This window comes from Telmatherina bonti, assembly GCF_933228915.1.
Source record: "Telmatherina bonti genome assembly, chromosome: 22".
In the NCBI taxonomy this organism is placed as follows: Eukaryota; Metazoa; Chordata; class Actinopteri; order Atheriniformes; family Telmatherinidae; genus Telmatherina; species Telmatherina bonti.
The window spans coordinates 7,212,001-7,236,388 of record NC_136631.1 but is presented as its reverse complement, the minus strand read 5'-3'; the positions used below and the strand labels follow the sequence as shown (position 1 = coordinate 7,236,388).

The 24,388-nt window shown below is 40.5% G+C and overlaps 1 protein-coding gene across 1 annotated transcript in view; it reads right to left on the bottom strand.

Annotated features, from left to right (window-relative positions):
- Window positions 1-24,388, bottom strand: part of rbks (ribokinase) — a 49,796-nt gene that overhangs the window by 11,468 nt on the left and 13,940 nt on the right. Inside the window, exons 4-8 of the mRNA XM_079262558.1 lie at window positions 23,732-23,795; window positions 23,302-23,364; window positions 22,336-22,500; window positions 14,982-15,073; window positions 3,574-3,762 (exon numbers count right to left, since the gene is read on the bottom strand). Coding sequence (XP_079118684.1) covers window positions 3,574-3,762; window positions 14,982-15,073; window positions 22,336-22,500; window positions 23,302-23,364; window positions 23,732-23,795 — 573 coding nt within the window. The remainder of the gene's footprint in view (window positions 1-3,573; window positions 3,763-14,981; window positions 15,074-22,335; window positions 22,501-23,301; window positions 23,365-23,731; window positions 23,796-24,388) is intronic.

The following is a 24,388-nucleotide window of genomic DNA, read 5'->3' as shown; positions in this document are numbered from 1 at the left end:
TCGGCTACAAATGATAATTCTATAAAGAAATAAAATTGAACAGACAATGAAAAGACAAAGTGCTGCTTTAGTGAAAGTGACAGAAATAAAAAGCAGACTGATGTTCTGATGAGCAAATTATTTTGCCAAGGGGAGCTTTTATAGATATAATGATCACCTTGTATTTCTTGGTTCTTATTTTATTTTTCTATTTGTTTTTGATAATTGTTCATACAGAGTTTATGCTGCTGGACCTGACCGGAGAGGACAGAAAAGGAACAGAAAGAGAACAGAAAAGAAAACAGAGAAAACAAGAGAAAGAGATCAATGCAAATATATTTTTAATTTATCGTCTCAGTTGTGAAAATAAAGAAAATCTGATCTGAAGAACAAAAAAATCATGAAAACAATCAAATATAAAATAACATTTTATAAAAGGAGAAAAATGTGTGAGATTAGAAGCATCGTGGGTGGTGATAGAGGAGCATGAAGCGATGCATCAGACATTCCTCATCTCCTGTCGGTGAATCACATAAAACTCCCAGAAACATTTTATTTCTATTTATTGCATTTGGCCCCATTTTTACTTCATCCAATCATCACTTCAGCTGAGATTATCACAGCTTTTTCCTGCTTTAATAACCTGTTTGGATGCAGGAAAAAAATATCTGTTATGATTACCATTATTGTTTTTGTACATATTGTTTATGCATGTAGTCCCAGATGTTTACCTTCTGTAAATTAATAAAATAAGAATAAAGAAAATCTGTTTGTGCAGCAGTAGATGGATGAGTACACGGAATGTTATGTGCAGTTTTAATTAAAATATTGCATTTTTTTATTATCTCCGGTCAGTTTGTGGCATTTTAACACACACACAAAAAAATAAATAAATTTAAAATAATTAACTAAACAAATTAAAAAAATTCTTAGTAAGATATTAAAACTTCTTTACATGATAAAAAAAAAAATCTTAAAGTTCCCAAATAGACAGGTTGATTTATTGAATATTAAAACATAAAACTAGATGCAGCATTAAAAAAAACAACAAAAAAAAAAACAACAAGATTAAATATTGAGTAAAAGTGGAGAAATTTGAAATCAAATTTTTAAAATGTCAATATTTCAACAAGTTCTGTTGCTGTGAATATTACTTAGTTATTACTTAATACTGGTGTTTATTTATTTATTAATATACTTATTTATTGACCCGCAAAGCAGTTTTTCCATTTTTCTATCTAATCTGCAGAAGATGAAGGAAAACTGATCAATAGAGCGATTTTGATCGAGTCCATCGAAGCAACAGGATGACTCCCCAGTCAGGAATGGAAAAATGTCGAACTGCTAACAGGCGTCAGTGAAGGATGGTTTAATATCTGAGAAGGCAGAAAATAAAACAAAAATGATCCAGATTTTAATCTGATGAAAAACGTTTCTACTTATTTTCGTCAGATGAAGAAGAAAAACGGTCGTTTTCGCCGTGTTTCGTCGTGACTGCAGGAATTCTGGGTCAGAACTGGAAGCTGGACTGTCTGCTGGTCTTTCATCGAGCTGACATCTTTCTCTCTACGGCAGAGCTCATGCCTGCATCTCTTTTGGTTATTTACTGACCGGATTTCATCAGTGATGGTGGGAATCATTCTCTCCTTGTCTGGTGCCGATTGGTGATTCATCACCACTTTCATCATCCACAGACCGACTCGGTTTTTTCTGTTCAGCTGTTACTGATGCTGGATACAATCCAGCCTCCTTTAAGATTTCAGTTACACACATTTACTCGTGTTTCTGCCCATTTTGTAGCATAATTTGGTTTTTTAAGGCACTGCACTGATGGGAAGTTCAGCTCTTTTTAAAGATTCAGCTCTATTGACTTTCCTCCACAAAGATTCGACTCTTTTGGCTCCAAAGTGGCTCTTTGTTTATATCCACCCAGAGCTTCTAGTTTCGTCTAATTTAACCATTTTGAGTGGTTTGTTTGTAAGTAGGCCTTATTTTGTTTTTTGTTTTTTTATAATATTTTTGAGCTTTTTTTTTTTTTATTAGAACGTTTTGTTAATTTTGATGTTTTAATCAAATTTTTAAACAATACAGCTGAAGACAGAACAGCACAAGCAAAACCAGAAGATAAAGGCCAAAGTCTGAACATTTAGGCACTTTAAATGAGCTCATTTCTTCATTTTTTCCTGTGAAACTTGCAATTTAACCCTGTTTCCAGCTCTCATGTACCTGATCGGTTTTACACTCCTTTATTATAAAGTGGTACAATCCTGGTCTTGTCCCTTCTAGAATTAAATGCATAGAGTTTCCATCGAAATAATGTCATGCTTCTTCTACCGACCTGGTTCTTTTAGACAGGAATCTGTTCTTCTCATTCACTATAACAAGTCAGACATATCATTCCTGCTGCGTCTACCTGTACGTTTCCCTTCACATTCTTCCCGTTTTGTTTCAACTTTCTTTTTCAGACTTTAATCAATAATTTGAGCTTCTTTCTGTTGTTGAGTCCATGTTTCCTGTCGATCAGACAGGTTAAGCTGCTACACTGTTGCAGTTTGCACCTATAGACTTTACAGGCTTTTATTTTATAAATAAGTAGATTTATTTAACCTTTATTTTATCAGACAAAACATGAAGAACAAAGGTTTTTTACAATCTTGGCCTGACAAGTGCTGGAAAGCACTTGTAAGACAAACCTATTTTAATTAATCCCTTTACTGTATCTGAGCCAAATATGCAAGGATTTTATTACATGATGTGGTATCTTTAATAAAATCTGCATATACATCTATATTTTCCTTTTTGATTTTAAGTTTTTTTTCCTAATAAAAAACTTTGTGAACATCACCCGGGCGTGGTGAGTCAGGGGTCATGAATCCACTCTCCATGATGTACATCTGACACTACCGAACCTTTCAAAGCCCAACCTGAGAAAAACTGTGCAGAAAAGTCAAGTTTTATTTGGTTCTGAAATCTCTACTTGGTCCTTTAAAAAATCTGAAAAAAAGTAAAAATATTAGGGGTATTTTTCCAATTTATTACTATGTGATGGGTCAGAATTCCTGTAGTGTAATCTGGTATCCACTGGAAGACAGGAGACCAGTATCATATGGTGTACAAAAGGGTTTTGAGTAAAGTTTCTACCATAAAGTGATGCAAAATGTCTCCAGAACCGTGTATTAAATATGATACGTTTGGCGTGATGAAGCTAAAAAGCCTTTTTTTTTCACCAGAAAGCAGAAGAATTGATCGTATATCTGTAGAATGATCAAATCCATTGGCCTTGAGAGCACAGAGTATTTCTACTGGATCCTCAGGTCCACCTGTTATAGAAGATTAATGTTGTTTCTGCCTTATAAATACAGTTTGATTCAAGTCAAACGTCTTTTGAGGTCTGGCAGAACATTGAAGGACTTTTCTGTCTAAATGGTAAATGGACTTGTACTTCTATAGCGCTTTTCTAGTCATACAGACCACTCAAAGCGCTTTACACTACTTGTCACATTCACCCAATTGCTCTTCCTCCTGAGCTACAGCCGCCCCAATGAAGAGGAGTTGAGCTCCATGAGGCTGTGAAGGTGTTTGTGTTATTCTTACTGTCGTATCCACCGCTGTGACCGCCGTAGCTGGAACATGTATAGGGGCCGACTCCTGTGCCTTAAGCACCACACAGCCCTGGGGTCCCAAAGTGATGATGACCACCCCGCAGCCTCTCTTCAGCAGCTCCTGAGCGGCACGATGCGCTTTTCCTGCATCATGAACCGGGCAGCCGGTCAGCAGCTCCGCCTGTCAGCGGGAAAATGAATCAAAGCTGCTTAAATCAGAGGTTGGAAAATACAATTAAAGAGAAAAAAAACTATCTGATGTGGGATAAATAAAAAAAATACCCTGCATGATGGAAATCCCCAAAGCAGAACCAAAGACCACGCACTGATGTTTTAAGTGAAAAGCAACAGTTTTTCTATTTAAAACAACTTTTATCATCTTAATGAACACAGTTAAATATATCACAAGCTTTTCTGTCCATATCTCTAATTAGGAGTCTTTTCCTGCTTGGCTGTAGCTCACTGTTGTGTTCTAACAGCGCTGATGTGAGTCAGCTCTTAATTACACACTGACCGCGGTCAGACAGACCCATAAAACCCAGTCTGAGAGGGATTTGCAGGAACCGTTAGCGAAGATGCTCTGACTTCATCTGGCTGCAGCATGACGAAGCGGAGACACAGCAGCTGATGTTCAGAGTCGCTCAGGAAACGCAGAACCACAGTAGCTCTGCACAAACCGCTGCATTGTTTTCTGCACAGCTTTGAAGTTTTCATGCAGGAAATCTCTTTTTGTACACGACAAACAAAACTGGCTAAACACCAGTTTATTATAGTTTTAAAGTTTGTTTTACATGTGGAGGGGTTTTTATGAATAAAACCACACTAAATAATAACGTACAGGTGGGATTTATAGTCTGTCTGTTGACCACAGTGTCCTCCTTTAGGTTCTACTTTTCTAGTTTCTTGTCTTTTTACATTATTTACATGTTTATATTTGCTTTTTTCTCTCTGTTACTTCTATTGATACATTTAAAAGTGAACTTAAATATACAAATATAGAACTTATTACTACATATACTATATATTACTCCTTAATAGTATTGCCATTTATCACTTTTCATTCATGTAAGTTGTATTTCATGCATTTTCTATACTTTATTGATTACATTTAATTGTTTTTGTTTTGTAAGGAGGCTTCCTGCACGCGCTGTAATGCTTTTAATGTTTTATGTAAAGCACTTCGAATTGTCTTGTACATAAAACATAAACTTGTCTTTATTACTCCTATCGTATATGTATATACATATATATATATATATATATATATATATATATATATATATATATATATATATATATATATATATATATATATATATATATATTCATGATCTTGGGTTTGTTACCTTTCATAAATTTTTTTTTTTTTTTTTTTAAAGTGCAAACAGTAAATATTTGTTGGAAACAAACTGCAAATGACTGCTGAACTGAAGAAAAAACAGATTTTGACAGATTCTTTTCTGCACTTGAACACAATAAAACAACACAAATGAAAGCTTTCAGCTACTTTGATGATGCACAAAGTGTTTTTCCCCCTCTGGTGCATTTTGCCGTCCTGGTTATCTGGAATGTAAATCTATTTTCACCGTCTTTCTGCAGATGTTTCTGCTCACCAAGCATCTGATGCGCTGACGTTTGCTCCACATCCATCCACTCAACACGTTTCCACACTGAGAAAATCTCTTACAAGTCGTTCCTACTGTTTAATCTGTTATAAATACATTTATAAAAAAGCAGTGCATCAATTTAAAACCTTTTTTAAAAAAAAAAGGAATAAAACAGTAATGATTTGGTCTTAACCTGAATAATTCCTACATTTTTCTGCAGATTTATGTCTCTGCCAGTTTTAAATGACTCAGTTAAAAGCACTGGCAGCATTTATCACATCCACATGAAAGGAAACATGTTATCAGGCTCATATTGAAGCGTGCAGCGGATCCATTCTGGCACCGGCGGTCCTCAGGTGGACATCAAAGATAACTCCCCTCACTGTAAAGCACTTCAGCGTAGCATGTGGGCTGAGGATCAAAGAGCGCCTGCACTTTGTCATCAGTAAGCCTCCCTTTCACCCCTCCTGCCCCCAAGCATCAGCACGGCACAGAGGAGGCCACACACACACATGTACCTGTGCAGAAAGTGTGCCGGTTACAGTATCACACGGGAGGGTCAAGACGCAGCTGCCATGAGTGTTGAACAGACCGCGACCCCCCCTTCTCTCCTGTGATCTGTGAAAGTGAACCCGGGACGCTTCAAAAATAAACCGGCGAGTGTTTCAGAGCTTTCAGAGCCCGCAGCCACCCTGCTGCAGTCGGATGCCAAAAGAGAAACAGATCCGTTCTGTTAGTCATCAGCTTCGTAGTGGGGCAGGGAATCAATCTGCCCCCCCACCCACCCACCCTGCATGCACCAGCAGCAGCAGATTTATTATAAAGTTGTTCACAATGTGGGTGTATGCCCAAGAAAACCCGTCTGTGCATGAAAACCTGCTATTGTTAGAGTTTTGTGTTGAGGTCGTTCCTCAGCTACAAGCTGCAGTTTAACTCTGAAATCTTTCATCCTGAAAGACGGGATTTCTCTCTGCGTTCAGCTTCCTGACGCTTCTTCAGGAGCAGTCCTTCAGGCTTCCTGAAGGTCTCTCCAAAACTTTTCTCTGTCCAGATGATCCCACACCGCTTCATGTTGAGGTTCTGGATCTGGTGCCAGTTCTTGCCATTCCCCACCTCCGGTCCTAAATGCCCACTGATCCTCAGACTAAAACTGCAACACCTGCAGGAGAGCGGGCCTTGAGGGCCACGGCTGGGGATCTCTGACCTGGGACACCTCAGCCTGAGAACGACGAGGCTTCGACCAACTGGAGGTCCACAATCACCTCTCAGGTTCAGCTAGAGGTGTTGCTGGAGGTGGTCCTACTTCTTCATGATGTCACTTTCAGATCCTGACAGGAGACTTCTCTTATCCTTCACGTTCCTCAAATGTTTTTGCTCCTTAACGCCTCATTTTATTTATAAGTACATAAAAAAATGCAATAAAAAAATTAAGGGGAAAAAAAGGAAAAAGTCTTGAAAAAAATAAAAAATGAAATAGTAAATACTCTATTAATACATGCAAATAACACATAAATAAAATTTAAAAACATAAATAACAGCAAATAAAATAAATAACAATAAATAAAATTAAATAAATAAATATAAATGTTTAAATGAAAGTCTAAAAGTCAAAACAGTAGTCCTCATTGAGTTACAAGTCTCAGGCTTCATTCTGCTCCTCTCAAACAAGGTTTACTTTTACACAAATGTGCATCCTTGTTCTTGTACTCTATGTGTGCTTGACATAAATAAGGAAGAAAAACTTGATCTATTGCTTGAGTAAGGAGCCTTTTTATAGATGAATGATTGACAGGTCAGAGTTCAGAGCCTAAACAAGCAAAAGGTATTCTCCTGAATGTCATCAAGTCGAAGAATTGGACTGAAAATGAGTAAAAAAAAGTCCAAAGAAAAACTTTAAAAAGACCTTCAGAAAGATCATGATAAGGTCAAAGATCAGAATAAAATCTGGCTGCTGAGGAGAAAATATAAAGAAATGAGATTGAGGTTCCCTTGTTTGCATAAACTCATAAAACAACCACGCGTTCATGCAACGCCGCCGTCATATTTTCCACAAACGATTAAGTTCTTATGTCTGATAAGTTTCTGCTTTCTGCATTTTACATTAACTGCTGTGAATAAAGACACAAAAAACGGTCTCCTCCTCTGCCTCTCTCATCTATTTCTCTATTTCTTTTAAGTATTTCTGCTCGTCTCACATGGAGAGTCTCACGCTGTGAAGTAAACATGTGAATAAGCAACTGGAGAGAAAATCCACACCTGATTCTCCACACATTTTCCACATATTTCCTGCTGTTTATGTGTGAAAATGGCTTAAAACAAGTGGAGTCTGGTACTGCCAGAGTAAACGCCGAGTCTGGAGTCGTTGCAGCGTCGTTTAAAAAGGAGGAGAGATTTCAGATCCAGTAAACTTTTATTAAAAATCATAATGATAATGAGAGTGGATGCATAAGATGACTGCAACTGAATTATAGATCAGGAAATGACAGGAAGCGCATATAATGTGCCTGAAAGAATAAAATACATTTAATTTAATTTAATTTAATTTAATTTAATTTAATTTAATTTAATTTAGTTTAGTTTAGTTTAGTTTAGTTTAGTTTAGTTTAATTTAATTTAATTTAATTTAAGCCCAAACAAATGTATTTAAATTCCTAAAAAGTCTGAAAATATATAATAAAAATAAAAAATTTGTGCAGCCCTAAAAAATAAAAATAAATAAATAAATAAAACCTTTATGCCCTTCTTGCCTTCCTACATATTTTTTTTTATTTACCATAGTATTTTATGCCAACATGTCATGTCTTTATCTCTGAATACATCCCCAAAACTCAAAGTTTAGTCAGTGTTTATCTTATTTTTTAAATCTGACTTCGTCTTGAGTAAAGTGTCAGCAGAATACTAATACCTGTCCCTGGGTGGTGCGTTCCTCTCCTCTTTCAACCTCTGCACACTGCATGATAAATAACATGACAGCACCTCCGTGACCTGACACCCGTGAAAAAGGAGGGAAGACATGTAACGCTTTCGTCAACTCTCCCTTTCATGTTCCCACACCTGGCGACGACACCTCGACGCCCTGCATCACCACATCAAATAAAGACTCCCCGGCAAAGTCGCATCCACTTTATCCCCGAAGGGATGACTGACTCAGCCAAAGAGCACATCTGCCCCGTTGTTTTTACTGCCATTCCCATCTATCCTGCCCCCCCGCCGCTCATCTGTCATCACCTGACAGTCAACACTCAGGGTGCCTCCACAAGGTTTTACTGTAAAAGGGTGGGGACATATTTGTTGTCTTCATCATAGCGGAGAGTTTACACGGATGGATGGAGGCTGCAGGGGGGGGTCACTGATGTGCCAGCAGGGTTCATAACCCAGGATGTGCAGATATGTCAGGGCTTGTGCGGTCTGAACCTTCCCATCCTTTCCCTCCGATGCTGCTGATTGGATATCTGTTTATGTTTTGCTCTGATCCAATCATGCGAGAGGAAAAGTGGAAGGTTTGTGGTGTTGATCTGCTCTAAGCTGTAAAGTAGCTTACAGCATCCCTTTCACAGCCAAAACACACATCATTAACTGACTGTTGGCTTGCGAGGTTACAGGTTGCTAAATAATCTGCTGTAGCTCCTCCACCGGCAAACTTTTCTCGCCCTCGAATCAATTTGGTGAAGTTTTGAAAGCTTTTATTTGAGTTGCAAAAAAGCCCCGAGGCAGAAACGCTGCAAGAAAACAGAAAACAAAGAAGCTCTTTTGTTTGTTTCATAGTGGACAGGAAAACATTACTGTGTCTCAGGTGAGAAGACTGGATGTTTAAAGACAAATATAATCTGCTGCTCTGGAGGTTTACACACACACACACACACACACACACACACACACACACACACACACACACACACACACACACACACACACACACACATATATACTGGTATATCTATATAAGTGCATGTAAAGTTACTTTGCTCTTTGCATAATGTCAGAATGAACCTAAAATCCACAATAACCTTTCCAGATGCATTTAACTTTTCATTACACATGTTCAACTCTTCACAGTATTTATTGCAAAACGTACTTTTTTCTTATAGGATGAATAATAAGACGTGTCTGAACCCCTAAATGTTCTGGTTCAATGCCATCCTGTGTCTGAACAGTCCTCTTCATCAGACTGTTTGCATGTAAACACCAACATGTATTTCTCCTTGCAAAAATAATTTATGTGAGGAGTTTCAGTCAGGATTTAGAGCTCATCATAGGACTGAGACGGCATTGGTGAAAGTTACTAATGACCTTCTTAGGGCCTCAGACATTTGATACAGTCGATCATAACATTCTGTTACAAAGACTAGAACAGATGATTGGAATTACAGGTACAGCGTTAAGCTGGTTTAAATCATATTTATCAGATAGACTTCAGTTTGTTCATGTAAATGACAAGTCCTCCTCCCAAACTACAGTAAGGCATGGAGTTCCTCAAGGTTCTGTACTTGGACCAATACTCTTCACGCTATATATGCTCCCTTTAGGCAAAATTATTAGACAGCATGGAATAAACTTTCATTGTTATGCAGATGATACTCAACTATACTTATCCTTTAAACCAGATGAAACAAATCAGCCCAATAGGCTACAAAATTGTCTCATAGACATAAAGACTTGGATGTCTAGAAATTTTCTCCTCTTAAACTCAGATAAGACTGAAGTAATTCTCGTTGGATCTGAAAAACTCAGAGCTAAATTTTCCGGTTTTGTAATGAACCTGGATGGCATTACTTTAGCTTCCAGTGCTACAGTGAGAAACCTTGGAGTAATATTTGACCCTGACCTGTCCTTTGGCCCACATATTAAGCAGGTTACTAAAACAGCCTTCTTTCATTTACGTAATATAGCCAAAATTAGGGACATTCTGTCTCGGAGTGATGCAGAAAAACTGGTTCACGCTTTTGTTACTTCGAGACTAGATTACTGTAACTCTCTATTGCTGGGCTGTCCTAAATATGCCCTGAAAAGCCTTCAGCTGATCCAGAATTCTGCAGCCAGAGTCCTGACCAGAACCAGCATGAGAGATCATATTTCTCCAGTTTTAGCCTCTCTTCATTGGCTGCCTGTTGAATCTAGAATAGAATTTAAAATCCTTCCCCTTACATATAAAGCCCTCCACAACCAGGCACCACTATATATCAAAGACCTCATAGTTCCTTATATACCAAGCAGAGTACTTCGTTCGCAGACTGCAGGCTTACTTGTGGTTCCTAGAGTCTCAAAGAGCCGAGCAGGAGGCAGAGCCTTTGGTTATCAGGCCCCTCTCTTATGGAATAAGCTCCCAGTTAGTGTTAGGGAAGCAGACACCCTCCCCACCTTTAAGACTAGGCTGAAGACTTATCTTTTTGATAAGTCCTATAGCTAGGGATGGTTAGCATCCCTTAGTTATGCTGCTATAGGTTTAGACTGCTGAGGGACATTTCCTGATACACTTTTATCCCCCCCCCCCCCCCCCCCCCCCCCCATAACAGTGTTGCATCATTAACATGTATGTCTCCTGTCTCAGCAGGTCTCCCTGGCCGGGAGTAGCAGTTCCTGTTGTCTGTTGTCTTTCTGTCCTCTTCCCCCCACACAGCAGAGGCAGATGGCTGCCTGTCCTGAGCCGGGTTCTGCCGGAGGTTTCCTTCCTGTTAAAAGGGAGTTTTTTCCTTCCCACTGTTGCCAGTGTGCTTGCTCAGGATGGGAGATTGAGTTGGACTCAACTCAATCTGTTGGTTTCCTTATATAGGCTGTTATGAATTGGCCTTCATTATGTTTTCCCCTCTGTCTGTAAAGCGTCTTGAGATGGTATTGCCGTGATTTGACGCTATATAAATAAAGTTGAATTGAATTGAATTGAATTGAACATATGACACACACATGGTTAGAGAGACACTGGCTACATGATGTTTTTTTATTCAGAATTAATAATTCTGAATTAAATAATTTGGAATTTACCAATTCTCCTATGAGTTTACATGAAGATAATAATTTCAAATGAATGTTTACATGAAACACGTCCTTAATTCCTCTTTAGAGCGGCGGGTTGGGAAGGGTTCTGATTGGACAGAGACGTGACGTATGATGTATACCAGAAATAAACAAAGTGAACTCCCTGCTTCTTGTCTTTTCAGTCGTAACTTGTAAAAACTACATAATAAGTACCAGTTTCGTCACTATTTTTATTATAAATGTGAAGTAGCAGCTCAACACCAGCATACTACTTCACTTTCTGCAGCAACTGAGAAGGAGAAGAAAGATAGACCACCGAACACGGGAGAAAAAACAACGCGTTTCATTGGAACAGGACAAGGTATTGAGCATGCTCAGAACGACCAGAATTAACTTAGAGAGGAAGAAGGTTTACATGACAGAGGAATTAAATAGTTTGGATTAAAATGCGAATAAACCAGACACTTACATCGGAAATAAGTTTAACTCTGAATAGAAATTAGCATTAGGAACAAGTGTTTACATGGTCGTTTTTCATCAGTTTAATGCAGAATTAACTTTTAATCAGAAGTAAACAGGAATTAAAACTTCCATGTAAACGTACGGAATAACAGTCGTATGTATGGTGGAGATACAAGGTCCTGAAGACCCTCTTTGTCGTTAGAATCCCCCCTGTGGGAGCCCTTTAGCGTTCAGTGGAATACGTAAATGAACAAAGAAAGGTGGATAAGATGATAACACTCCCCCCCCCCCCTGTGCTGAAGCCCCCCATCTCATGTGTTTCCCCTTTCTGCGCCTCTGGTGGCTGCTGCCTCAGTCTGACTAGTTCTGTAATGTTAAATGTTAGCTGTCTGATTAGTCCTGGTTGTACTGGAAGACATTTCGGTAAGTCGAGATGCTGGCTCAGTGATAATAAAATGCATTTTGATCTGATCTGATCTGATCCAAGCTGAGCTGTGTTCCAGACCTGTTCCCTCTGTAGCTCCGCCCCCTTCAATGTGAACGGAAGCAAATTAAAGTTTTACTTTTAAAAGAAAATGTTGAACGTTGAGTTAGATTAATATTTACATGATTTTGAGTGACTTGTTTTCATTTTATCCCAATAATAATATGTATGTTCATTAAAATAGGGACACTTTTAGTATCAAGTGCTCATGTTTCCACCAAGCTTTTAGCGTGTTTGCATTTGTTTCCTAATTGTAACAAAAAAAACCCAATCAAACCACGTCTTTAAAACTAATAAACGTACTGAACAGTGATCTTAGTGTACCGTTACACCCTTAATAAATGTACACTTTCCCATCATATCCAAATGGGAAAGTGTCCAAACTTTCCCATATGGACACTTTCCAAATGGGAAAGTGTCCAAACTACCAGTCAAAAGTTTGTGTCCAAACTTTTGACTGGTAGTGTACATATGCATATATATATATATATATATGTATATATGTATATATATATATATATATATATATATATATATATATATATATATATATATATATATATATATATATACATTCATTCATTCATTCATTCTCCGAACCGCTTATTCCAATTCAGGGTCGCGGGGAAGCTGGAGCCTATCCCAGCCGGCTTTGGGCGACAGGCAGGGTACACCCTGGACAGCTCGCCAGTCCATCGCAGGGCTATATATATATATATATATATATATATATATATATATATGTATATCCATAAATGATTTTATCAGTTTGAAACTTTTTACTTAAAGTCATGCATGTAAATCCTGCTGCAAGATTTTGATTAAATAAATATGGTTCGGTAAGCTTAAAAAAGCTGGAACTTAAGGAGCTAATGCTAACTTAAAGAGTCCAGAAAATGATAATTCATCTGTTCATGCATCTGTTTTCTGACATTTAGCAGGTGGTTTGCATAATTTACTGTTAAAATAACTTTTTTTTTCTTTAAAATGTTGAAGGTCATCAACATTCATCTAAAAAGCTGCAGCTTAACCATGTCACTTTAAGGTTGCCTTGCCAATAGGCCTGTTCTGCTCTGATTGGTCAACTTCTTGATCAAAACTTGGCCGAATGTGAAGATGTTTAATGACAAATTGATTAACAAACATAAATTTTTCAACACAAATATTTTATGATACAAAAATGCTCCTTTTAATGGAAGCAATGAAGAACAAATCAGTTATCCAGATGTCAAAAAACATAAAACGTGATTGATGCTTCACAGCAAATAAATGTGTCGCTGCTTGTTGCATGGAAGAACCAGTGTTTACTGTAGCTTTTCCTGTTAGTTTTTATCGGATTTTTCATATATTTTTGTTGCATCTTGAACATGTTGCTACTATGACAACTAAATTTCCATCCAGGGAATAATAAAATATTCTGAAACATATCCACACATCTGCACAACCACGTGGGAAGGTGCCACAATAGCAAATTTAAATAAATTGACCGTCAGCACACCTCACAGACTCATTGTATTACAAACACAGCACAGAAATGAAACCAGGGCTTCATGGAGGGAACATACTGCTAAAAATGTAATTATGTGTCTTTGAAGTTTTCTTAGTTTTGTTTTCCTGTTTTGTTTTTTCCTGTTTGGTCTCCTTGTTTGCAGTTTTATGCACTTCCGCATAGGCTTCGCTTTTTACCGCCGGAAGCCTTGTCCATCTTTCACATACGGTCTACGACCAAGGGGGCCCAGTTCCGGTCCTCAAGAGCTACAATCTTGCAGATTTTTCATGTATCCTGCTTTAAAAGCATCCATCTTGTGCCGCTTATCCGAGGTCGGGTCGCGGGGGCAGCAGCCTAAGCAGGGAAGCCCAGACTTCCCTCTCCCAGCCACATTTGCCAACTCTGTGGGGGGATCCCGAGGCGTTCCCAGGCCAGCCGGGAGGTATAATCCCTCCAGTGTGTCCTGGGTCTTCCCCGGGGTCTTCTCCCAGAGGGACATGCCTGGAACACCTCACCAGGGAGGTCCAGGAGGCATCCTGACCAGATGCCCGAACCACCTCAACTGGTTCCTCTCGATGCGGAGGAGCAGCGGTTAAATAAACCCTTGGACTTTAATTCCTTTTTCAGCGTGAATCCACCATCCTCTTCTTCCTCAAACCCATGACAATAACCTGGCCACCCTGCGGAGGAAACTCGTTTCAGCCGCCTGTATACGAGATCTCGTTCTTTCGGTCACGACCCACAGCTCATGACCATAGGTGAGGGTAGGAACGTAGATCGACTGGTAAATCGAGAGCTTCGCCTTCTGGCTCAGCTCCTTCTTCGCCAAGACAGACTGGCGCAGAGTCTGCATTACTGCAGACGCCGCACCGATCCGTCTGTCGATCTCGCGCTCCATCCTTCCCTCACTCGTGAACAAGACCCCGAGATATTTAAACTCCTCCACTTGAGGCAGGACCTCACTCCCGACCCTGAGAGGGCAATCCACCCTATTCCGGCTGAGGACCGTGGTCTCAGATTTGCCCAAACTAACCCCTCACCAAGCGGCTGTTGGATCCATTTATTGGATACCAAGTGTGTTGGAGCAGGGACACATGGAAAACCTGCAGGACAGCGGCCCTCGAGGACAGACTTTCAACAACTTTGTCTTCAGATATTTTACTCATTTTGAAGGTAAGTCTGGCCTGACTTTCACTGCAAACTGCAGATGTGCAGAAGCAGGAAGCAACTGCATTTAGCTGTTTTCCTCGTGATGTGTGTGACTGGTTTCAGTTTCTTCTGCTGTGCATGTCTGACAAATACAGAGTTGTTGTGAGAGGAAGCATGAATGTTGTGGTGATAAATACTCTCAACTGTGTGTGTGTGTGTGAATCATCACCTCATACCTCAGACTCATTGCAGCAAAACACATCAGAGACTCCATAAAAGCTGGGATCCAGTTCAGGAATGGCCGGCGCTGGGTTGAATATCGTCTTCACTTCAAGACACACACAATAATTAACATTAACACTGAAAATCCTGAGCTTACAGACAAGATCTGGCAACCCCTTCATTAAACTTCCAATAGGAGCAAAGGTTAGCGGCTAGCGCTGGAGGTTGTTCTGGAAACGCTACTATAGATGAGCCTTTATTCATGTAAATATATATTTATAATGTATGTAATATGTATAAAAAGAGCACTTTTAATAAATTAAATCAGCATTCTTGTGTAAATATGCAGATAAGACCTGACATACTGCAGTATTTTGCAGGTTTAGCAGCTCCAGCTTTTGTGAGAGGGAAGAAGGTTCAACATGACATGTAACCACATATATGTGTGTCAGTGTGTGGGCGTAATGAGTTGTGACCCTCTCTGTGCGTTAAGGAGCGCAAGAGAGCGAGAGTGTGTGTCAGAAGTAATCCTCTGTGTGTGTTGCAAATCGCTGTCTGATGCATATTCATGAGCAGAGAGCATTAATGCATCTAATACCATGATTTCTGTGTATGTGTGAGGATAAGCCCAGCTTGACGAGGCGATTAATTCTGATATCTCTGTGTACAAAATAAAGCCTTGTGCGAGTGTGAGCGACAGAGGGAAATGTACGTATCGGTGCTGGTGACATCAAAGTCTGTTGTGCCAAAGTGTGTGTGTTTGCGTGGGCACATAAGAGAGCAGCTGCGTGGGTTTGCGAAGGGCTTTGGCCACCTGGCGCTTTGAGGTGCATGTTGGACTGCTCATGAGTAAAAGTGGAAATAATGTCTCTTTTTCACACACACAGGACTTGTGGTGTATTTATGTAAACCAATGAGGCAAGGACAGGCTCTAGGAGGTGACATCAGGCTCTTTCTCCTCAGCTCTTTGTCAGTTTCCATCATTTTAGATTTCTGGAATGTGATGCTGCTGCTAAATGTAAAGAAAGGAACGTCTGCAGATCTTTCAGATGACGAAGCTTTCAATGCATACACCTTGATCTGCTTCATTTACCAAATATAGTAAATTATTACAGACAAGCACCTATAATTAGATCAAAACCTGCATATTCATAATATATAGTTCTAGTTTTACCTACATCAGGGATCCTCTATCCTAGTCCTCAAGGGTTGATGTCCTGCAGGTTTTCCAAGTAACCCTGCAGGAAAACTCCTGTTTCAGACTCAGACAAGCTCTGCACATGTCTGCTAAATACACATTGAGTTGAATCAGGTGTGTTGCAGCTGGGAAACTTGGAAAACCTGCACAACACCAGTCCTTGAGGACCAAGATTGAGGATTCCTGACCTACATGGAGCTTATAATGAAAGTGTTACACCAGGGGTGTCAAACTCCAGTCCTAGAGAGCCGGTATCCGGCAGGTTTTTGTTGTTTCCCTCTACCTCTAAATGCATCCAGCAGCTTCTTGTCAATCTGTTTTTCAGTTTTGGTCAGGTGTGTTGGAGCACGGAGACAACAAAAACCTTCAGGATACCGGCCCTCGAGGACTGGAGTTGGACACTGACTGTGTGTTACACAGTCAGATGAAACACTACAGAACTATTTGGGCTTTTTCTTTTCCCCTAACCATCCAATTTTCTGCTGCTTATCTCTGGCAGTTTGAGCAGAAATCCAGATATCTCCTCCACTGCAGATTTTCAAAGACATACAATGATAATTATGAGCTGCAAATTTTCCTGCAGGACTTTTCCAGTGCAAGTGGCCATCTAAAAGTTGTTTTTGAGCATCCCTCTCGTTAGCGAAGCACTTCCAACCACTTTGCACATATCCAGCTATTTATTACCCAGTTTATATGTAATGGTCTCAAAATTCCAAGCGGCATAGTTGGCGTTCCAGTTGCACCAATTTGGAAGAAATGAACGCCCCTACAATAGCCAGTTTGTGGGTATCTGTGAACAGCATATGAGAGAAGAAAATCGCAAACCTACCGTACTGTAATGGGCACAATGCGAACACCAGACAATGCAGGTGATTATGATTAATAAACGACTCATGTTGAAGAGATTTTTACAAACAAGCCTGTAGCAAAAACTTAATGATCAATAACAACAACTTGCTGCTGTTTACACAGGAAACAGACAGGGGGAAAAAAAGGGGGGAAAAAAAGAGAACTACATGGTGCAGCCATCTTGAAATATGGAATCTTGTGATCCTCAGAGTTAAAAGCTCCCAACTATGAATTCCGAGAGCGCTTTGTTATTTCCCGCAAAAATGTCTCTGAATTCCAAAGACAACTGGACGCCAAATAGTTTGTTCAGCTATTGGAATAAACGTCCACTTTTAGGCTGGATTTAGGCTGCATTCACACAGCATAGCTTGATGCTCAAAGGGGCTCTATGTCCATTTGGTTTGTGTGTGAGACAGAAGGACAGTCTGATTAGGTGTGTGTGTGCGTGTGTGTGTGCTTTGATTACCTCCGCCAAGAAGGTTATGTTTATGCCGGCATTTATCTTTTTGTCTGTTTGTGTTTAAGATAACTTAAAAAGTAATGGACGGATTTTCATGAAATCTTCAGGAGTTGTTGGAAATGTGGAAAAGAAGAACTGACTTCATTTTGGTGCTGCTCCGGATCACCGTTTGGATCCAGGAATATTTTAGAAGATTCTTTTCCATTGTGAGATTTTCAACATTTATGCATGTAACTCCAACAAAAATGGTCAGAGCACTTTGGAAAAAATACAGGACGAGCTCCCAACAGGTTGTAAAATATATATCAAAGACTGATCCAGGTAAAGGAATTATTCTGGATACTATGATCCATAATATGAAAAACAGGGGGCCTTTGGAATTATAGGAAGATAGCAAATGGTTACAATATGGGAGAACTGTGGCGCTTGGCGGAGGTTTGCGCTCTCTGAGGGATTTTCTAGTTTGTTTTGTGATTAACTTTTTAAAGATGCAAAAACAGTTTTCATTATCTCAAGCCCTTTGTGCTGATGTTCGCCATGAAAAGGGCTTTATAAATGAAGTTTGATGCTGCAACTGATCAAGTATAAATCCAGCTTTGCTGGGACATGTTAGCCATCCACCAACACTCCAGAACTCCATCCATCATGTGTAGCACCACCTCAAGAATAAATAAAACTGTGTGAAAATGAGTCCCTGTGTATTTAGGAGCAATCAGAAAACATTTCTCTTCGTTAACGTTAGCTAAGAGTTGCCCGCATACAGCTTTGTGGAAAGTTGAAAACGTTCTTGGGATTCCAGACGTACTAGAGGCTTAAAATACCTGCTTGTCGCTCATCTGTGACATTTAGCAGCTGCTCTGTTAATAAGATGCATTTTCCTGACAGAGTCTTCGCTTTATATGTCCAGTTTTTTCATTCCTTTCAGAAGGCTTTGCATTATTTTACGCTTTTCATTAGCAAAGAGGTCCTTCTTTTTCCCCGTACCGCATGGAAACTGTGGCTTAAAGCAGTTTCCCTTTCATGAAACCATCATGGAAAACTAATTATTAAAACCCACTGAGATTATTAATAATCTAAACAAACAGAAGCTAAATATTCCACTGAAAACCTAAAACCCAAACGTTTTATTCCCTCAAATCCTTTACGCAGAACAACTTGGAACAGTTTGTCAAATAAGCACAAAACTGGAGGTCATATTAAGAGGATAAACACAGAAAGCATCACTGATTCATGTAGGAATATTCCTCCAGGTGTTTCCATCAAGTTTCCATGCAGTGATTAACAGGAAACCAGCTGGAGATGGAATCTCATCAATACCCACATGAGAGCAGCTTAGGCGAAATCCCTCATCCACGAATGCATGAAGGAATCTGCCTCACGGACGAGGCGAGCTGCTGCTCTGCACGTCACAGCAACTGACGTGTCTTGTCTCAAGTTGCTTTGTTTTGCTCTCCAGGTGTTAGCGAAACCACACAAACCAACACACACACACACACACACACACACACACACACACACACACACACACACACACACACACACACGCACTACAGCTGCCAGGACAGATGTGGCAATTCTGGGATGTGTGTTCACTGAGTCATGTCTGGCAGTGGAGTGAGTGCGCGTTTGTGTGTCATGACTCAAAGCTTTTGTGCTCTCAGGTTGAAAGTCTGGTCACACATGAGCTACAGGAGTTTCACAGAGAATTAAAAAAAAAAAAAATACACAGCTGTTTGTTGATGTAGTTGGTTTCAGAGAAAGGTGGATGGAAAACATGGCCAGAGTGAAAACAGTAAGACACATTTGCATGCATGCACACACACACACAAAAGGAATGAGTCATCAGTGAGTGTGTGGAAGGGCTTTAAAAGGCTCTAATTGCATCTGGTGAGAAATATAATAGCGGCTTCTAGCTTGGACAAGGAAGAGGAGGAAGAAGAAGGGGTGAAAACGGAAAGGGAGAGAAAGAGTGAGACTGCAAAACTCCTACCGCTTCCCTCATCCTCACAGCTAATTTAATCCATTAACTTCTCAGTATTAAATGTTAAGTGGCAAATAAATCATGCCTGTTAAAGTTTTCCTTCAAATAACCGAATATGTGGAGAGAAAACTTTTCTGCATAGGTTACCGAGACTTTCTGGGATCTGGCATCCACTGTACGTGTTGCTCGATGGTGACATTTGCGTAATTTCAGCGGCGCTTCACCCCCGCGTCATTAACTCCTAGCCGCCAAACCCATTAACACCCGGTCCCCCCAGAGAGCTTCATTTACGCAATGCTTGGTGCGGCAACGTGGAGGTGGCATCTTTGCCAAGCGACTCGATCGCCTTGCATCTCTGCTGGCGCCTCATGTCGACTTTGGATCCCGTGGTACGGTCGACATGTTGAGGAGGAAGGGGAGGGAGGTGGCGCTCAGAGAGGCCATCTGGGTATTCCATCTGTAACACGTTTATGGCAGCGGCTCTATCGCTCTGGCAGCATGCAGCGAGCGATTATGGACGACGAGGCCCTGATGACAGAGGCGCGAGGCTCCCCAGACGTCTCGAATGACGTGGAGGGCTGCTAATAATAGGATGATTAGCTCAGGAACCTGCTTATGAAATGAAGGTGGAGAGAGAAACAGGACTGAGGGCCAAAATGTGGCCTTGCTGGTGAAAGAGTGGATGAATGTTCATAAAAGATATGCTGCAAGTGTAGGAGGCAGACGAAAAAACCACCAAGGATGCAAAAATATGACTTTTGTCCACTTTTAACCCAGTTGTGCATGTCAGGGTTTAAAATATCCATCCATCCATCCATCCCTTCCTCTATTCATCTATTTATCTATTCATCCCTCCCTTCTTCCATCCATCCATCCCTCCATCCTTTCATCCATCCATCCACCCCTCCCTTCCTCCACCCATGTATCCCTTCATCCATCCATCCCTCTCTCCCTCCCTCCCTTCCTCTATCCCTCCCTTCCTCCATCCATCCCTCCCTTCCTCCATCCATCCATCCATCCATCCCTCTCTTCTTCCCTCCCTTCCTCCATCCATCCATCCATCCCTCCCTTCCTTCATCCATCATCCATCCAACCCTCCCTCCCCACTTCCTCCACCCCTCCCTCCCTACCTCCATCCATCCTTCCTCCATCCATCCTTCCATCTATCCACCAATCCATCCATCCCTTCCTCCATCTATCCATTCATCCCTTTCTCCATCCAACCCTCCCTCCCTCCCTCCCTCATCCATCTATCCCTCCCTTCCTCCATCCATCCATCCATCCATCCATCCATCCCTCCCTCCCCCCTTCCTTCATCCATCTATCATTCCCTTCCTCCATCCATTCATCCAACAACACTCAACAACCCTTTCTCCAGAGTAAGAACCAAAATTAATGGTGCGAAGGCTTTTAGACATTGTGGTCTACTATTGAACAGCGCTCCTGAACACCTGAGGACAGTGGAGTCCTCCGTCTTTTGCCACAGTAGATTTCTTAACTATCTTGTTTTCTCAGACAACTTGGAGCATTTCCGAAATAACCTTGAAATGACTTTAAGATCCAGACTAGTTATTAATCTGATCTCCTTTACAATTTCCATCAAGCTTCCAACAGTACTACAGTCAGAATTTTGATGTTGCGCTTGTTTTATTTTTGGTGTTATGAAGTGTCGTAAAATGTTTTTCTATGTAAATTCCCTCCATTGACCACAGTGGGAGGTGGTGTGATATGTCCTACGTATGTTTAACGAATCATTGACCGCAAGTGTTACATTAGCTTCCTTTTCCCTTCAGAGTTTAATGTATAACGTGAAAAGTCCTTTTTCTAGCTGTAAGAATGAGTCGAGGTCAGCTGTCTGTAAGTGCCTTTGTTGTCATCGTTGAACAGTTGAATCAGTTCTTTTCCCTTTTCTTCAATAGATTTGATGTTTTTATTGAAGTGATGTCTCATTTCGAGGTATTAAAACTACATTTTCACTTGACTGTAATCACAACAATCGATACACAATAGAACTCAATTTACTTTGTGTATTTACTCTAAATCATCCTCTAAACCCTAAATTTTTGACAAACCCAAAGCAACAATACAACTATTCTGTATGTTGAATTCATGTCAAGTGTCAAGCAGTCTTCATCTTACCCAACAAATATACATTTATGTATTTTTGGAGATAATTTAATTCTGTATTAAAGATGAGTATTTTTATAAAATCACATTTAAAAAAATCAACCCAATATGGTGACGTTTGGCTCCAACAGCAGTCATGGCTGAAACCTATGTGCCTGACAAATGTGACATCTTTCTTTCTTGATAAAAATCCACAAAAAAAACTTCCACTCAGGCATGTGCAGTCCTGTGGCCAGAGGAGGCGGCTCAGCTGGGTTGTGAATGAGCATTAACACAGAAGCGGTGTGTAAACTCAAAACTGGGAGGCTTTAAAACACACTGCGAACACAGATGGCCTGCAGAGTGGTGGATTATACTGTATAACCACCACATGAAGTTTCTTTGGACCTTTTGGTACTTTTCTGGCATTTATTATCTCCAGTCATAAATCCACAAAGACCACCTTCTTTTCACTCTGCTACCATTTTCAAGCAGAGATTTCAGATGTTTGCTTACATGCAAGAGCATTAAATCCAAATGTAAAAAGACATAAAACGTATCTTCATTCATTCATTCAGTCATTATCCTAACCGCTTAATCCAATGAAGGGTTGCAAGGAAGCTGGAGCCTATCCAAGCTGTCCAGGGTGCACCCTGCACAGCTCGCCAGTCCATCACAGACATAAAACGTATCTTTTAAGTGTGAATCAACTTGTTTAACCTTCTTAACACCTGCTCAATGGCATGAAACAGCAGCGTTAAGATTCTGACTGACCTTTGCTGTCGTGAGCCATTTGCAGAGCCTGGAGGGACGTCTGTGGGCTGATCTCCAGCTGACACACCAACACTTTGGCTCTTCTGATGGCTGGAAGAGCTTCCTGCAGCTCCTCTTTACCCAGCAGCATGTTGGCGCCAGCCACGATGACAATGGCATTCTCACCTGAGTGCAAACACCCAAAGGACACAATGACGGCTTTGTGACAAATGTGAGACTCAACAGGAACTCTCAAAATCAGGTATGTGATAACAGGTCTTGTGAGAGGGACTGTGGTGTCTTTTCAATGTATCTTATACAGATCTAGTCATCAAAACATTTCAGAAAATCTTCTTGAACTTTTCAAAGGGCTCTACATGAAAACGTCAGTAATTATAACCTATCAGACCAAAATTAATCCAATACAAAAACCACCATTTCAGAACATGTTCAACTTTTGAATTCGTTCTCTTAAAGTCCAATCCAATAAGAAAATTACAGATTTACCGAAAACCCTCAGGTTTTATGAGACAGTTGTCAAACATTGGTCTGGCTTGGAGAGCTTCTTAATGGGCGACTTGACTCTTAAAATCCTTAACAACCCTTTTGGGTATAATGTCATTTAAAGGAGAAATTTTTGCCCACAAACTGCATTTGGGGAAGAAAATAATTACACACATGAAATTTAACTGACTCAAGCTCAATATTATACTAAATTGCAGAATAATGGCTGCAATTTCAAGGCGTGCATCCATCAGGGGATATTCTGCATAGATTGCTGCATGTGTGATTACAGAGTCTTGAATGGTGGTTACTCAAAGGTGGAACTGAATGCATGTGTGCACAGTATGTGTGTAGTAGTAGCAGAGAGAGTGTGCTGATAGCCCACAGGTAATCTTGGCTGTGCATACATGAAATCGTTCCTACCACTCAAAGAGCTTTTTGAATCTCGGCAGGGCAGCAAAGGTTAGGGGCACAAGTGTTTACCTGCATCGTTGACGGTGATGGAAGCAGCTCCTGTAGCTGCAGCAGAAGTCTGCTTGACAAAGTCTGAGGCAATAAGAAAAGAGTTTTCCTGTATTATTTGTCTAATTTGGTCAAATATATACTGTTATTAGCTCAGATGTTCATTAAACATTTCTAAAAGGCTAATTTTAGCATAGCAACTATGTATTGCTTTGAGTGCATTTGGCCTGCAACAGAAAACAATGTGCTCTGGAAAATGTTTTTTTCCTGTTAAATGGACCAATTACTATTTTAAGAAACAGTAATTGGTCACAACAACAGAAAACTTACCAGTGTATCCCAAAGCCTTAAGAAACTAAGACCAACCTGATGAAACATAGACTATAAAAAGCTTTGCTCTCAATGTGAACTCTTTGCTGTGCATCATGGGAATGGCAAAAAAAAATCTTACCAGTGTGTACATCATTGTCCTTGAAATTCTGGATGTAATTGTCTCCAAAGAAGTCTTTACCAACCTAGAAAAGATTGAAGCCAAAACGATTCCAACAAAGAGAGTGTCAAGCGGGGTCAGACTTGGTTAGCGGCAACTTTTGAAAAGTGGTATACTCAAATCTCAGTTGGGTTGGATTTTCGTGTGCCCTGCCAGCATACTGGCATGGTGCCGCCGCCGAAAATGTGCAAAAACGAACACACAAAGCCAACAGATGCACACACGCGCAAACACACGACCAGCTGCGCCAAGCCTTGAAGACACGATAACCCCGCCTTCACGCCTCTTCATGCACACCTCGCAATCGCTTTCTTTCCCTCCTTCCCCTCTTCCCCTGGTCCGCTCTGGGATGTCCACATCTGTAGCTACTTTAGGTTATGGAAGGGGTCCCCACCTTGCTTTGAGGCGTCTACTTCGAACCTACGCTTTCCAAAAAAACGTGCCAAAATACGGGCACTTCTAGCTGCCTGTGATTGTGGGTAGGGATGGTATTGGCTGCTTGGCCCCATTCTCTTTGAAGAGCGGCCTTTCGTCTTGGATGTTTTCGACAAGCCCGGGTGTCTATTTTTGGGTTCTCCCCATGCCCGCAGAGCTCTTCCCGCACTAGGTTGTTATCGA